At 47.5% G+C, this 14,922-nt stretch overlaps 1 protein-coding gene across 5 annotated transcripts in view; it reads right to left on the bottom strand.

Moving 5' to 3' along the window:
* Positions 1–14,628, bottom strand: part of LOC120956355 (nephrin) — a 79,576-nt gene extending 64,948 nt beyond the window's left edge. For 3 of the 5 annotated variants that reach the window (XM_040377746.2, XM_049608412.1, XM_049608413.1), the window contains exons 1-3: positions 14,404–14,628; positions 11,305–12,047; positions 6,239–6,297 (exon numbers count right to left, since the gene is read on the bottom strand). In XM_040377746.2, the coding sequence (XP_040233680.2) occupies positions 6,239–6,287 (49 nt within the window). In that variant the 5' untranslated portion in view covers positions 6,288–6,297; positions 11,305–12,047; positions 14,404–14,628. Of the gene's footprint in view, positions 1–6,238; positions 6,298–11,304; positions 12,048–12,209; positions 12,704–14,403 lie in introns of those variants that run through there. The other 2 variants (XM_049608410.1, XM_049608411.1) reach the window with 2 other exon arrangements.
* Positions 14,629–14,922: the final 294 nt, after the last annotated feature.

Genomic DNA, 14,922 nt, shown 5'->3' with positions numbered 1-14,922 from the left:
ATGCTGCGTGCTGGGGAGAGCCTTCTTCTTGCGTCAGATAAGTGCTCGATCCGTGATTCTGCGATAGAGATAAGCGGCGTCACATCCATCCCCACACCACCTAGAACCCAGAAGCCTTGCGCTCACAGACCAAAACCACCAGCCACCGGGGATGGAGCGCTGGCCGGATGCTTTCAAAACATTATTGTAAAATTTTACCGCATTGCGGTTGTTGTGACGGTCGATGGATTTTCTCTCCTTTTCAACTCCTCCCTTGGGAGGGGGGTAGGAAAAAGAGGAAAAGCTGCTGTGGAGCCGCGTGCCACGTTCTGATCTGCTCGTTTCTGTGTCACAGTGTTTGTGCGTCATTTTCGGAAAAAGCGGAAAAGCCAGCGTGCGATTTGCACCACTTCAGCCCCTGGTCTGATGTTCGCAGTTAAGTTATCGGCATCAGGCCGTCGGACGACACGGTCGTACGGAGAAAGTGGTGGTGGCCTCCCGTCAACCCTACCTCGCCCTCGACCGAAGGAGCGGGATGTCATTTTGAGCCGCGAGCTGCTGTGGGCTGCCTCTGCCCTGAAAGCTTCCATTTCAAATCCCCCTGAGTCACGTCTATCGAGCCCTTAGGTTTCGGCGCGGCTTTTTCACATCATACGCGTCTTCGGGTGTGCCACTGCGCTCTCCTTTATTCTGTCCACGTTTCTACCCCCATGCTGAGCTCTTTCTCTCACTTCTAACCGAAGATTTGTTCCATCTCTCATTCTGCGAAGAACACGCAGCACGGCTGCCAGAATGTCTCGTACTGTGCGGTGGAGATTCTAACCCCGCAGCAACAACAACAATAACACCAAAAAAACCTATTAATCTTCGCTCATTTGCTAGCTGTCAATCAATGCGGTTGATGATGACTGCCTCTACCCGTACCTCAAGAAGCAAGTGAAAATTGCGCGCCCCGTCCCCTTCTAATGCCAGTGGGAAGGGAGCAAATTTCGCCAAGGACACCAATGAGCACGCGCTCGCATCCACTGCCCAGGACGATGAGCTTGATGGGCAATTTTATTTCACCGCACTCGGTTTCGCGCGCGCCTGCTGGACAATCCTACTAGCGGTAGAAAGGATCCGAAAACAGGATGGAGCCGGTTGATGCTGTGTGAAAGTTTTTTGTTCCCCCACGCCGACATCCCATAGGCCCAATTAAGCGCTGGCCGTTCGTCAGAGCTCCGGGAGCAAATGACTATCGCTAGCGTCAATCTAGCGGAATGGAGACGCCTGTTTCCATATCAGCGGTTCGGGATCTTAGCACCGCGGCAAATGCCCGCCGTCACAAAAAAAAACGAACAGAAGAAGGTCAACCAGGACAAAAAGGGAACAAAACCTTGGCTAAACGGTTAAACGGGCACAGCAGTTGCAAATGATAAGCGGACACGCTGTGTCGCGTCGCTGGTCCAAGAAAATTGAACAACGACGCCCTCTATTAGCTGCTCAACACGCTCGGGCACACGGACATGTTACCCAAAACGGGACCACTTTTCTGCTAAAGGAATGGCAAATTGAAATTATCATCAATATGCAAATGCAACCCAGCTCATCTTTTGTGTCACTTTTTTTTTGGTTTCTTGCTCGTTTTAGCACAAATGATGCTCTAGCTACCGCTCCACCTAATCCCATTTCACAACCACATAGATTCTCCATAAGCTTCATTCATCTGCCAATCGAGCAATATTCCTGCCGACGCGTTCGTGCGCCAAGCTTCTTAACCGAGTTGGTCCATCATATTGCCGTTTGGCTGGGCGATTGACACTAAATAAACACGCACGCACAACCCTAGAGCTGGCCAAATCAGAATGCCACGATTATGGAAATTAGATCTAACGGAGGCACACACAACAACAACAACAAAAAACCCGTCCAATTTTGCGTGTGCGGTGATCGTTATTTAATGTTGCAGATTTCAAGTTTTTAGACTCTAGCGCGACGATGGAAAAACGGAAATGGAACCTGAGCAGACTTAGTGAAGTTTGCGTTGTGGGATAAGATAAAGTTATTCAAGTGCAAATTCAGTTTGCCAAGCAAGGCTTGTACCTTGAACTTTGGAGATGTGGCTAATCTTTTAAAAGCTTAGCTTAGACTAAAAGCAACTATATTGTGTTGTATCCGGGAGAAGTTAAAAGATGTTTCACTTGTATTTTAAAAACTATTTTTTTTTCTTCTTTGGCTCAACAACCGTTGTCGGTCAGGTCAAGGCCTGCCTGTACCACTTGTGGGCTTGGCTTTCAGTGACTAATGGATTTCCCCCCATAGCAGGCTAGTCAGTCCTACGTATGGCGGCACGGTCCATTTGGGGATTGAACCCATGACGGACATGTTGTTAAGTCGTACGAGTTGACGACTGTACTACGAGACCGGCTTAAACTATTAGGGCAGTAAAATAATGACATTGGTTCTTAAAAGAAATATCATAAAACTGTTATTTTTCACTATAATATAGTTAGGCAAATAATAAGGCGAAACTTGAACTAATGTACAAGAAAGTAAACCTATTTAATGTTCCAGGCCACTTCTGAATGATTCAAGTTATGGATGAACTTTCTCTGACCTTTTCTTTATCGACAAACATAGACGTTCCATCATCAAATCCTATTTACAGTGATATTTTCACTTTACCCCACATAAACCCATCCTCCGTCTCGTTTATTCTCTCTCCTACACACACATGGTCGAACATCATTTTTCACCCGTAAATCTAGATACTTCAAAGCTCATCGACTTTTTCTCCCTCATAAAATCCTATCGATCCAGTACGATCGGGATGCACACATCCCCATCCCACGTAAAATCCGAAAAAACACACACTCACACATGGGAAATCCTCCCCGACACCCTTGTGTACGGGGATGGGTGCGATTTTGTTCCTATCCCCTAGCCACCCATCTTGCTAAAGCCTACGCAATAGCGCAACACCATTTACGGAGTGAGAGAAAGCGAATGGAAGGATTTTCCAGCCACGACAACACTGTGCCCCGTAGCCAGGCTGGCCCATACGTTTCTGGGGATTCCGCCGCATTCACGCCGGCGGCCGTCCGAGGAGAAGAAAATAAATTTCAGATCATTATCACGGTCAGTGGAGGATAGCGCGGCGCCTTACAACTTTCCATACCGTGCTTGAATCCATTGCAGAAAATAAAGCCACAGTTCAGCTCCATACATCACCGACCGGGTGAGTGGAGGCCACTGAGAGCTCTTCGTTTCCGGGAAACGGGAAGTTGGGGAAATGTTGTTCTTCCAGCTGCCGATTTTACCGACAAATACACACACACATACACACGGACACATTGCTTCCACAAAAACCACCCGAGTTGACGGTGACGATGAGCGTCGAGCTGCCAGGATGGTGTGAATTATTCATCAGAATTCGGATGAATCGGAAAAGCTTTTCGCAATCGTTTATGATACACTTCCGGAGCGCTGGGAAGTACAGCGTACGTTGCAATCCATTCGCCCACCGCCACCATCGAACGGCGGAGACACTTTAAAGCCATCGTTCCCGAAAGGATTGAATGGGTTTAAAGCGCAAAATGGAATACGATATTTCGCAACGCCCGCAAACAATTCAGAATCGGAAGCCATACGCTTGTGTTGGGGAATAAAAATAAAACGATTGTTTCATTTTTAAACAACGCAGTGCCAGCTTTCCCAAAGGTTTAACATATACTTTTTCACCTCCAATATAGTTAACAACACCGAACGTTCACAACGACGACCTTATCAAAGGATTTCCTGCAAACACCTCATTGACTGTAGAAAAAAGGCCCATCCCGCTCTAAATCAACCGCCATTTTCCGCCAGCTGCTACGAAGCCGAGGCAAATGCTTTCCAAAGCCATAATTCTATTACCACCAGGGCCTCTCTGCCATGCAGCCCGAAACCCCTCGACAACCTCAGAGATAACCGAGCCTCGAGCTCATTATGCGCGTGAGTAAACGAGCAGCTCGCGCGCGTGTACCTACACAATCTGGGGACGATTTGTTGCCAATGGTAGCATAATTTGCGCTCAAAAGCCTTGCCCCGCAGGCTGCCATCGCCGGCCCTTTCCCCCGGCGAAACACGCACACTCTATCGATATTTCCCTGCGGCAGGCAGCGTGGCATTTTCTTTGCCCGTCGCGTGTCTTAAAGCGTCGCGCCCTAGAAGGATCACGACCTCTAGTGGTGCGTGTGCTTCCGCGTGTCTACCGCGTGCTCTAAGAGGTATGCCGCTCTGGTAATAATGTCCCACAACCGTTGCCATCGAATGATGCCCCTGCCGCGCAGAGGAGAACAAGACAATGTTGAAATTGAATTCAAGAGCAGGATGAAAATTTATGTCACCGTGTACTTCAGCAGCACAGTAACGCACATCCACACACAAACACATATGCGCTTTCCAATAGATGCGGATACAAGTGGGGAAATGTTCGATCGTGAAATTCATCTACGATGGTTGTGTGCGTTTCGATGTGTGCCAGTTTCTAAGGATGAGCTCGTATTCTTTTGAAACTTCCCTTGGAGGGACATTTTTGCCCCACTGCTATCTTCCGTTCCCAGTGTGAATTTCCCTCCGCAAGCACAACCCCGAGCAATTCGAAGCAATATAAGCGCCAGCATACAAGGTCATGACCGTATGTACGCGTGTGTATGTGTGTGTATGTGAGGGGAAGATCTTGAATAAAATCTTCGCATAAAAGATTTCGAGACAAGATATTCCACCTCCGATACTATCTTCAGGCACCCGCTTCCCGGCTGCTCCGCCGGCTGCCAAGCGCAAATGTCGACGTTGATTCAAGACGAAACCATGTCCATGTGACTTTTTGCAAACGATCTTAAGAGAAGCCCACCCGAGTGGTGTGGGATAAACTCTTTCCTCCTATTTCATTTCATTCTTTCCACGCTTTTTGTGTGTGTCTGCGTGTACCGCATCGGGCCACCGTCAGCACTTTTCTGTTAGTTCGCTTTTGTGTGTGCCCCGTTTTGTGTGAGCCCCGCACATCGTGAAAACTGTTTAGTCTTTGCAATCCCCCCTCCCCTGCAGTCAATGCAGTGACGCCTTTTATCGTTTGGAAATGGTGTGAGAAAACTAGAACATTGCGACACACTGCTTCACCAAGAGTCATCCACCGAACGGATGCGCTCCGGTGCCATGGCGTCTGCCCTGATCGCAGGGGAAACCAAAGGACATAAAGAGAGAGAGAGAGAGAGAGAGAGAGAGAGAGAGAGAGAGAGAGAGAGAGAGAGAGAGAGCGAGGACGGACGAGTGTTTGAGCCCATTTGCTGCCAGCTTCTTGCTGGCTTGCTTCTTTGATCCTTTGAAGCCCTGGAACCTTCTCGGTTGAAACTGCTCGAAGCACAGACACACACAGTCACGTAAAAACACACGTTCTCACAGCTACTTGGAAATTGGCTACGAGCTCCAACGCAGTCTGGAGCAGAAGCAATAGGCAGGGTGCCACTGGGTAGAGCTGAAAATCTGCAACTGCACCGTAACACAATGCAGGCGATGTTCAGTGCGAAAAGAGGGGGTTTTTACACATTTCCACAGACACACAGGCTCACAATGCCGCAAGGGAGGTAAACGCGGAAAACAAGGGACACACAAACGAGGCAACCCTGCACCACAAAAGCTTTTGCACCGACCGAACATCAAAGGGCGAGCGAGTTCGGAATGGGAAAAGGATATTTAATAAAATAGTTTTATTTGATTTTAATCAAGAATTATTGCGCTTCGACCTGCAGCCTTTTCTCGTCCGATGCTGCATCCGGCTGCATGGGAAAACCTCCCCAAACCAAACGGAAGCTGGCAGCCCCTTAAATGCTCCGGTCTCCGGCTGGCAAATGGAATACTGAAAAGCACAGCGCTACAAACTGTCCCGGACCGGGAGCGCTTTCAATTTACCCATGACCGGTACCGGCGCTCTAGGTGCAGGAGATGGCAAATCCTTCGGAATGGAAATCCAAATTGGAAAGTTGTAACGCTTCCTTTGGAAGATTCCAAACGTAATGATCAAAACGTAAGGAGACATCTCCCGGAGCATACAAACACACAGTAGCAAAGTTTGCCGAAGCTCTTACCTCGCTCGTTAAAGGTAAGTAAATTTTACGCAACCCCTCTCTGTGTACCTGTACAAAACACGCTGAACACCCTGGAAGTTCCGGGAGCTTCGGCTCAAGTAGCGTCTGAATGGTGCGGAGTGTGCTTAAGCTTTCTAGTGGTACACGTTACTTACCTGTTAGAATTGGTGTTAAAAGTCTTATCAACAGCGTTTGTAGATTCATTTTGGTATTCCTGGAAGAGAGAAAGAGAGGAGGTAATACATTAGTCACTGAAGCACTTGCTAAAGATATCCTACACCTAGACCATAATTCCTACACAAGTACTACTTCAGGATTAATCATTAAGAAACTGAGTCCTGGATCGGTTGAGGGGAAAAGAAGAACGAGCTGCGACGTCACGCTCACCATGGTTTCAATTTAATACGAATCCCGAACGGTTCGATAAACAAAAGTCTCAATTCCAGCAAACAAACCCCGGCAATCTTCATCAAAACTACCAGCAGTACCGGCAACGCAAAAGTACTAAGGTACATCAAAGCGTTTGCTGCGTCAAATCAATTGAAATCAGATCCCACCAGCGAGCGTTCTGGGAGGGGAGGTCGTACAGAAATTTGCAGCCACCTACCCTTGGATTTCCTTGGATTTTCCCAACAAACAGTACCACGAAAACCAATCTGCTGTCCTACCCGAAAGCAATCACATTTACACGCGCCATTTTCCAGTCCACTTGTGTCTGTGTGTGTGTGTGTGTGAATGCGTGGTAGAAGAGAGAAAGTGCGCACACGAGGACCTGCAGGAACAGCTTAAACACTTGTGGTATTTCTTTGCGCGCACCGTTGCATGATTTGCTGCCCATGCAGGGCTAATCGCGCCAACATCAATGAAGTGCGAAGATAGCGATAGTGGTGAGCTATTGATTCGCGCACTAAATGCACATACAAACACACATGTATAAATACACCCGGCCCGTATAAACCATGGGTTAGCTACGTGTTTGACACGGAGAAGCACGGAACTGGCTGGAGCGATTGTGAAGATATTTCCACCACACAAACGCTGGGAATTTGATGTCGCTAGGTGTCATGCGGGTGAGAGTGGTACTAACTAGGGCAAAAGCATTGCTGGCCCACGCGCTCTGCCCAGCCCTGCAACGGTTGGACATCACACAATCGTTCTTCACGCACTGCCGTATCATCGGCATTATGTGTTATGCAAGCAACCGCGCACACACACACACACACACTGATGATAGTGATTCGCCTCCTGCACCTTCCCCGGGAAGGTCATTCGGATCCAATTGAATCCAAGGAACCGGAAGCCGAGAGACGGAGAGAGCAAGATTGATTGTGTTTGAGCAAGAGCGAGAACAATCGGAATGGTTGAAGGAGACATAATTGAAATTAATTCAGCAGCAACCCTTATCAGCATGATTTAACAGTTAGAGCCGACGGATCGAGAGCTGAGGTCTAGCAGGAAGGAAACGAAGAACCGACCCGACTCGTCCCACACATCCGTATGACATCATGTTTTCTTACACCACACCATCCGGACAATAGGGACAGCAGGGCTCCTTGGTTGGTATCCTGTGGCAATCGTGGCTGGCACTATTTGTGTCGGTGTGTGGGTTTGGTAGAAGCAGAAGACTGATACGGTTATTATAACAGCCCTGCCCAATTAAGCCATAGTCTGTTGACCGGTCACTTGCAAATGGTCGGCATCGAATTGAGACTGCACCGCACCGCACCTAGGCCCTAGTTTCCTGGAATTGGGGTTGCAAGGCGTAATCCGTTGAGCGTGCATGCAACTGCATAAGCATTGCAAGATAATGAGCACACCTCTCTCTCTCTCTCACACACACACTCACACACCGTGCCGATATGCCGAACCGAGCGTTATGAATAATGGAAGGCAATCAGAACTATTTTTGTTACCTTCCTTCGCCCCATCCCATTTCCATTTCCAATGGCGATTGTTCTCAATACTATAGCTTATGGGCTGCAATCACGACATCCCAATTGTGTATGGGGAGGTCGGGAAGAATTCACCCGTCCGTGAACAAATAAAGCTCGTGCTGAGTGTTTGCAACATACAACTCAATTCGATCGTGGCCCTTCAACACTGATTTTAAGCAAAATGGAACGAAAACCTCAAACCGCAGCACTCGCTATTTGGGGCTTTTCTCGCCAACACATGAGCGCCGGTGGATGTATTTATGCAAACTGCCGAACTGAACTGTTCACAGCATTTGTCATACTTAGTTAACGCACGCAACGTACCTAATTCGAGCTGACTGGCCACTGCCGAGCAACTGGATACCCAGTTTAACCTAAGCAGGATAGGAACGCTTCCCTACGAAACGCTCTTCCCAGCAGCGTGGCGAAGCTTGAGCAGAAATGCACGCCACGCTTGGCATAATATTATTCCGCTGGAAAAGTAAAACGACAGGCGTAAAATTAGCTAGCGAGAAGCGGCCCCCACCACCCAGGCACACACCACTACACACTAATAAGTGGACCATGTGCACCGCAAAGCAGAGTCTAACACGCTTGCTTACGCTCGGCAGGAGATGAACGCGAACGCACTCAGCCAGCAGCAGCAGCAGCAGCAGGAGAATATAAACAGTCGACGTCTTCTGTGTCGGAGCCAGGGGTATGTTGTCGTTGCCAGTGGGAGAGCTCAGTATATTCTTCGCCTTCATAATTTCTCTACTGTTCTTTTGTGCGTGTGCTGCTTTCTTATTTTCCTATTTTCAATTCACCTCACCTATCTACACCCAGCGGCACGCCCGTTTTTTGCCCTCCAATTCGAAACGCGTGGCATTTTTCTTCCATACAACATCCTGCGTGCCTTCCAGTGCCACCTAGCGAGCGATAAGTACGGTCACGGAGTGAAAGAAAAATAACGCAAACACACACACATACGCGCGCGCGCGCTCGAACACAGTACCATGAGTTCGCCTCCTCGAAGCGCATTGAGATGGAAAAAAATGTATATCTTGGAAAATTCGGTCCAAGGAGGGTCGGTAGCTTCTAGCGCCCTAATATGTACCAAGGACAAAGCAGCGGTTGATTGCCGAAACACTCTCCCGCAAAGGAAAGGTACAAAACATGCGAAGCGAAGTACGCTTGTTTAAGTGATGCTTTAGATTGATAAGAATTATATCTAATTTGTTACGATTTTTTTACTGTTTGAGCCCCGCTAACGTCTCTAGAACTTTCCTCTTGCTAGCTGTGTGAGCCGTTAAGGAAGTTCCTAAGCCCTTTTTGGCAGGGAGCCGTCACTCAGCCCGAGCTCGGCCCTGGCCTACATTATCATCCCGCCACCAGCAAGGACTGCGAGAGATCCCGAAGAATTGTCAAAATTATTTTTGATAAATTCATTCCTATTATCTATTCACTTCAGCTTCCGTTTGTTTGCCCAGGCACCAACGGAAGTACGGAAGCTTCGCCGCCTACCGAGCTTGTCTTCCAATTGGGAGTGAGCGAATGGCGAATCTTTCGAACACTTCCAAGGACACCTCCCTATCGGATGGGATAATTTTATCTCGTCAGGGAGGCAACAATTCGGGCAAACAACACAGCGGCATGGAACGTGGAGGGAAAAAACGGGGCAACGCGAACACAGCACCAAAGATGTACACGGTACATGTCGGTGCTGTCTGGCCCGCCACATTGCCCCGCATTGCCGTGGCACTGTGGGTGTGTAAATGGTGAGCATTGCTTACCATAAATCATTTCCGGGAAAGCACACGCCTCCCGATACGCTAACGAGGAGTTAACGGCAAAGCAGAAAATCAACTTGCATGCCTCTCCAATCAACGGCGAATGCGGACGTTGAGGACGGATATCCTTTCAGAGTTTTCGTTTTTCTTCATTTTTTTTTTGCTGTTGTTAGTGGCTCCTCCCAAGGTACCAGCGAGCGGATGAGCGATGGTTTTGCTGCGATGCTGTGCGGCAAAATTGATGAACTCGTGATTGGTGGTAATTAAGGTTGAAGGATATTTGGCCTAATCTGCACAATGGGTGTAAAAAAAACCATGTATCTGTAACCGTGAGATGGCCAGAAGCCAGACAGCTTCTACAATTGATGAGAGGCTGCGGTAAATCACACTCGTTCTCTTGTACAGTAACAAAAAGGTAGCCAAATAGATAAGAATATTTTCTGGTTTTACATTTGGCGATGCCTTCTTGTAAAATACTCGTGTCACAGGCTACGTATTCCAAATGCCTGAATTTAAAAAAGGCAATATTTAAAAACTGGAAAAAAATATTTTAATAATTTGAATAATTTTCGAATCTCACGCACATCAAAACCATTTAAAGCCATAATTATCATTTCCATGAGTCTTCTGTATAGACAACCTATTTCGTTAAAGCATTCGTTTAATTTACCTCCTTTCAAGCATTCACAACAACATGAATTGAGCTTTTGAACTCTTGTTTATATGCTCTTGTGCTTGTCAATTGTACATAATTGTTTAGAATTCAAGATTCTCTTTCGCCTATTTGTATTGAACAACTTGTTGCAAAACAATTACAAGTTACTTTTACGATTTTGTTATCATTCCAATGATTATTCATTCATTCATTCATTCACTTCCATTTTATGTATTTTTGCCTGTATCCTCTAACATTAAAAACTCAAAATGTTTGAATTAATTGCTATCTCTTTGTGTTGTCACGCTAAGTTTCTTCCCCGCGGTTTTGAAAATCTTGATATTTTCCCAATGACTTTACACAACACCAATGGTTTGATTTTGATCCGCTCGATGAGACGGAAAATATGTGAAAGAATATTCATGAGGGCACATCCACGTCGCAACACAAATCAACACAATCGAAATAAAACACTGACGCACGAAAGCCTTGCTGGAGATAAAAATTCAGTCTTTAATGACAAGGGAAGATACAAATGGACTTCTCCGTTGGTTTAACGACCTAACGCAGTCGCGTCAGATTTTTATAGGTTTTCTTAGCTTAAGCATGCAGCCGCCGCGCAGTCTAGGCTTCGTTCCTTGTCATTGTTGCGTGGTCGATGCCAAGGTAGAAAAAAAGTTACCAAATTAAGGAAACTAATGAGAAATTTTCAACAATGTTCCTTAGTTATATTCAATTAGTTGTAAAATACGCCTTGTTCTTATTGAACATTTTAACGCCTTTTAATCACTAATGGACTTTTATACAACTATTTTCAATGCTTTTCGACGCGAATCCTCCTTTTCGAACTGTGCACTACTTACCTATCTAAAAATTCGATGTTTACAACCGGAAGAAGCAATATTGACTATATCCTGACGATAGGTAAAACAAATTAACACACCCGATATACACAAACACACGCACACAAACACACTTCCCGATGATGCAGGGGACTTTCGACCCCCGTTTTCTTTATCCTTTTCAATTGATTCGTTCAGCAGAAACACACCAACCCACCGACACACACACACACTCACACACAACACACAGTTTAGGCCTCCCGGGACCAAGCAACTATCAACACACCGCACGGACGTTGCTATCGGGCATCCTCCTTCTGTAGGCAAATCATTTCACACTGCACCATCTCATGTCACTTCCACAAACGCACCGCACACGCAGATAAATGGGCTTCGGATGAGACTTTTCCACTGTTTCTTTCAGCACACGGCCTCCACAAGCACCTTTTCACACTGCCGCAAAAGCATTCCCCACGCAGTAGCCATTGAGGTGTCGTTCCTTCCTTCCGGGATGTGATAATGAAATTCGACACCTTTTGCTCCGGGAAAAACAATATACACACATACACACTCACGCACACCCTATACTGGTACACTTTTATATGAGCCAGCTGCCCATTAGCTAGTGCTGCGTTGGTAGGCAGTGCTGTTGTTCCTCGCCATGTACCCGGGTCTGTGTGTCACCGGAGATGAAGTTGCGGTCGCTAGGGAATTTTCACTCACTTTCTACACTTCGCTAAACAATCCATCGCAGCAACAACCCCCTATCGAAAGAAGGAATGGAAGGAATACAGAATTTAAGATGAAGATGTGGAAGCACTGAAGAGCTGAAGTGGAAGCTAAGGAGCTCATGTCATGGATATGAAGTTTCGCTAACTCCAGGGGGTAACTCCAAAAACAAACTAAATCACACGCTGAAAACGCACCCACTAACACACACCACGATATTGATAATACGACTAGCGAAATAAGTGGAAACAAAACACTATCGACAGTATTTCCAGCCTCCAGCTGTCAAACGCAGCGGTTGTGTGTGCCAAACGAACCACCAGGCACCAGGGCATTCGAGTAGGCTGGGGCGGTAACTATGATGCGGCCGTGTTATAGCCAGCACCGAACATCGCGGTTGGCGGTAACACACACCAACGGTTTGCCACGCACGGTCTTTTAGCTGTACGTCTCCTGCACAGCATCCTTCACTGTCCACCGAGTTCCTCCGAGAGCGAAAAATCCTAACCTCCTCCCAACGACGAACGTGGACGCTGCAGCGGAAGAGTGTGAGCTCCACCTCGCACCACTCTTCAGCAATACACACGCACACCGGACAGTTGGGTGGATGGGTTAGGATTTTTCCACCGGACCTACGGCACACACGACTTTTGTTCGTTCCGTTCTTCTCATTCTTTTTTTGTTGTTTTTGCAACACTGTCAACATTTTCGCACACTCACATGGTTGCTCATTCGCAGCCCGATTTTCTCATCACCGTTTTAGTTTTTCGTGGCCTGCATTTCCTCACGAAAAGGGGAATTTTTCCTCTGTATTTGCGAAAAGCTCACACAAACCACAAGAGAGAGAGACTGCACTCCAATCGATGCTCTCCAGCACGAGGTTCGGAGGACGAAAAGTGCCGTTCCGTTCCGTGAGAACGAACCCAAACCCGAATCCTCCGTAAACACACGACACACGACGCGAACCTCGGAGAACTGCCCTCGGTTGGTTCGGGAAAAATTGGGATGCTGTTAGATTTTCCTCCGCAAAAAGGATTTTTCTCCCCCAGAAAACACACGCACACTGGCAAGCATCAATCGCACACACAGACTCAGACATTAACACATCACGATACGGGTTGGTACGGGACGAATAAGCAGTGATGTACGCACACACAGTAACTTGGCCACACGGTGGTATCCAAGCACGGTCAGGTTTTCCACCCTTGTTTTTGGTAATATTTTGATCTGAAGTAGAGAACACAATGTTCCTGATAGCAACGTTGAGACTTCTGCCAGCTTATTACTGATCGTCTTTTTTTCTGGAAAGCTTTAAGCCTCAATCTCCCCACGGATCTGGAACAGATGTCGGAAAACGGAACGTCGACTTTTTCGCTTCTGGCCTCGTGACCGCGTGGAGCAAAGGAAAAACACCTACCAACACAAACACGCACTCACACCATAGACACACACGCTCCCGCACGCACACAGCGCTTCGAAATAATGCGAAAAGGCCGATGAAAGGACACCGTCCGTAGCGAACAGGGAGGCTGTTTCGGATGACTTTTTTCCTTTTGCATAGTAGGCGGCTTGCTGGGATTTTGCCAGAGATAGTTTGTCCTTCCGTGTTATTGGCGTAGGCTGAGCTCTTGGTCCGGTTGCTAGGCACTGGCATCTTCAACTTGGAATCATTGCGTTCTTCACATTCACAGTTTGGTTGAATTGCCTTTCGTTCGTTATATCCAGACAGTAGTTTCAGAAATGGAACAAATGAAAAAAATAAAAAAAGCTCACACACAAACATTATTCTACTGCACTAGATGCATTCGCTTGCGCCAGCACCTGCAGCACGGCTGATGCACGGCCAGAGGCTTTTTGAAACACACCTGATCGTTTTAACTCCCCGTTCTTCCCAGTATCCTTTTCTCGGTCGATCTTCCCTCGCTTCCGTAGCAAAAGGGACGCAAAATTCTTTCCTGTTTCTTTGCTTCTTCACGCACTCAACCCCTGGAGTTTCACCTATTTTATGGCTGTAGCACTTTAACCGTATTACCGAGGTCTCGGGTCACTTGGGATGAGTTGTCAGACACCCGAAAAGGTGAACCAAAGAAATAAAAAAAACGAAACCGGACCGAAAAGACTCCACATATTATTCAGCGTTTCGTTTTGTGCTGCTGTTTTGCGTGGTCGTGCAGAGACCGTGGGCCGTAGACGGCCGATATATGGGGAGGCACACTTCGTCAACTCCACTGTCAACTGCGGGCCTCTGGTGAGTCACAAAAACATCAAGCACTGGTCACTTTTTTGTATCTTCCCTTCCTTCAACGTTTGGCGTCGTTTTATAGGCCAGAGAGCCTAAAAAACTAATTCGGTGGACTTTTTCTTTTATTGCTTTGAGATTCGCTTGCTTACATTTGCCGCAGCGCACACGCACTGTTGGGACACATACGCACGTAGATGCACACAACACACACACGGGCACATACACGCGTACTCACACACGCACACGTACTGCTTCGCGGCGAGAGGAATACAGAAGTGTGGGAAGCGTTTTCCCAGTTCCCGGGCGATTCTTCCACGACGACCAACCGTTCGGTTCCGAGATGAAGTTCTTACTAACTGCCCGACCACGGTCTCGGCGGAGATGGGCGAACTCGCTGCTCTGCCGATGCTGCCGACTGCGTTATGCTGCCGCGCGAGATGTCTCAATCTTCAGACACTGGGTGAGAGAGAGAGAGAGCGAGCGCGGAAGACAATCCGGAGAGCACTCAGCAGAGCGAACGCAAGTCGAACTCGCGAGGGCTTGCGCAATCGAGCCCTGCCCGATGTCTCACTACGCTTCTCATCGTGCGTTCCTTCGCTGTGCCCGGTGCAAGCATAGCAGCATAGCGCCGTATAACAGTCGATGGCTCACCATACAGCAAACAGGCT

The sequence above is a fragment of the Anopheles coluzzii genome, chromosome 3 (genome assembly GCF_943734685.1).
Source record: "Anopheles coluzzii chromosome 3, AcolN3, whole genome shotgun sequence".
Classification (NCBI taxonomy): Eukaryota; Metazoa; Arthropoda; class Insecta; order Diptera; family Culicidae; genus Anopheles; species Anopheles coluzzii.
The sequence above is the reverse complement of the archived record's forward strand: the minus strand, read 5'-3'. Positions and strand labels throughout refer to the sequence as shown.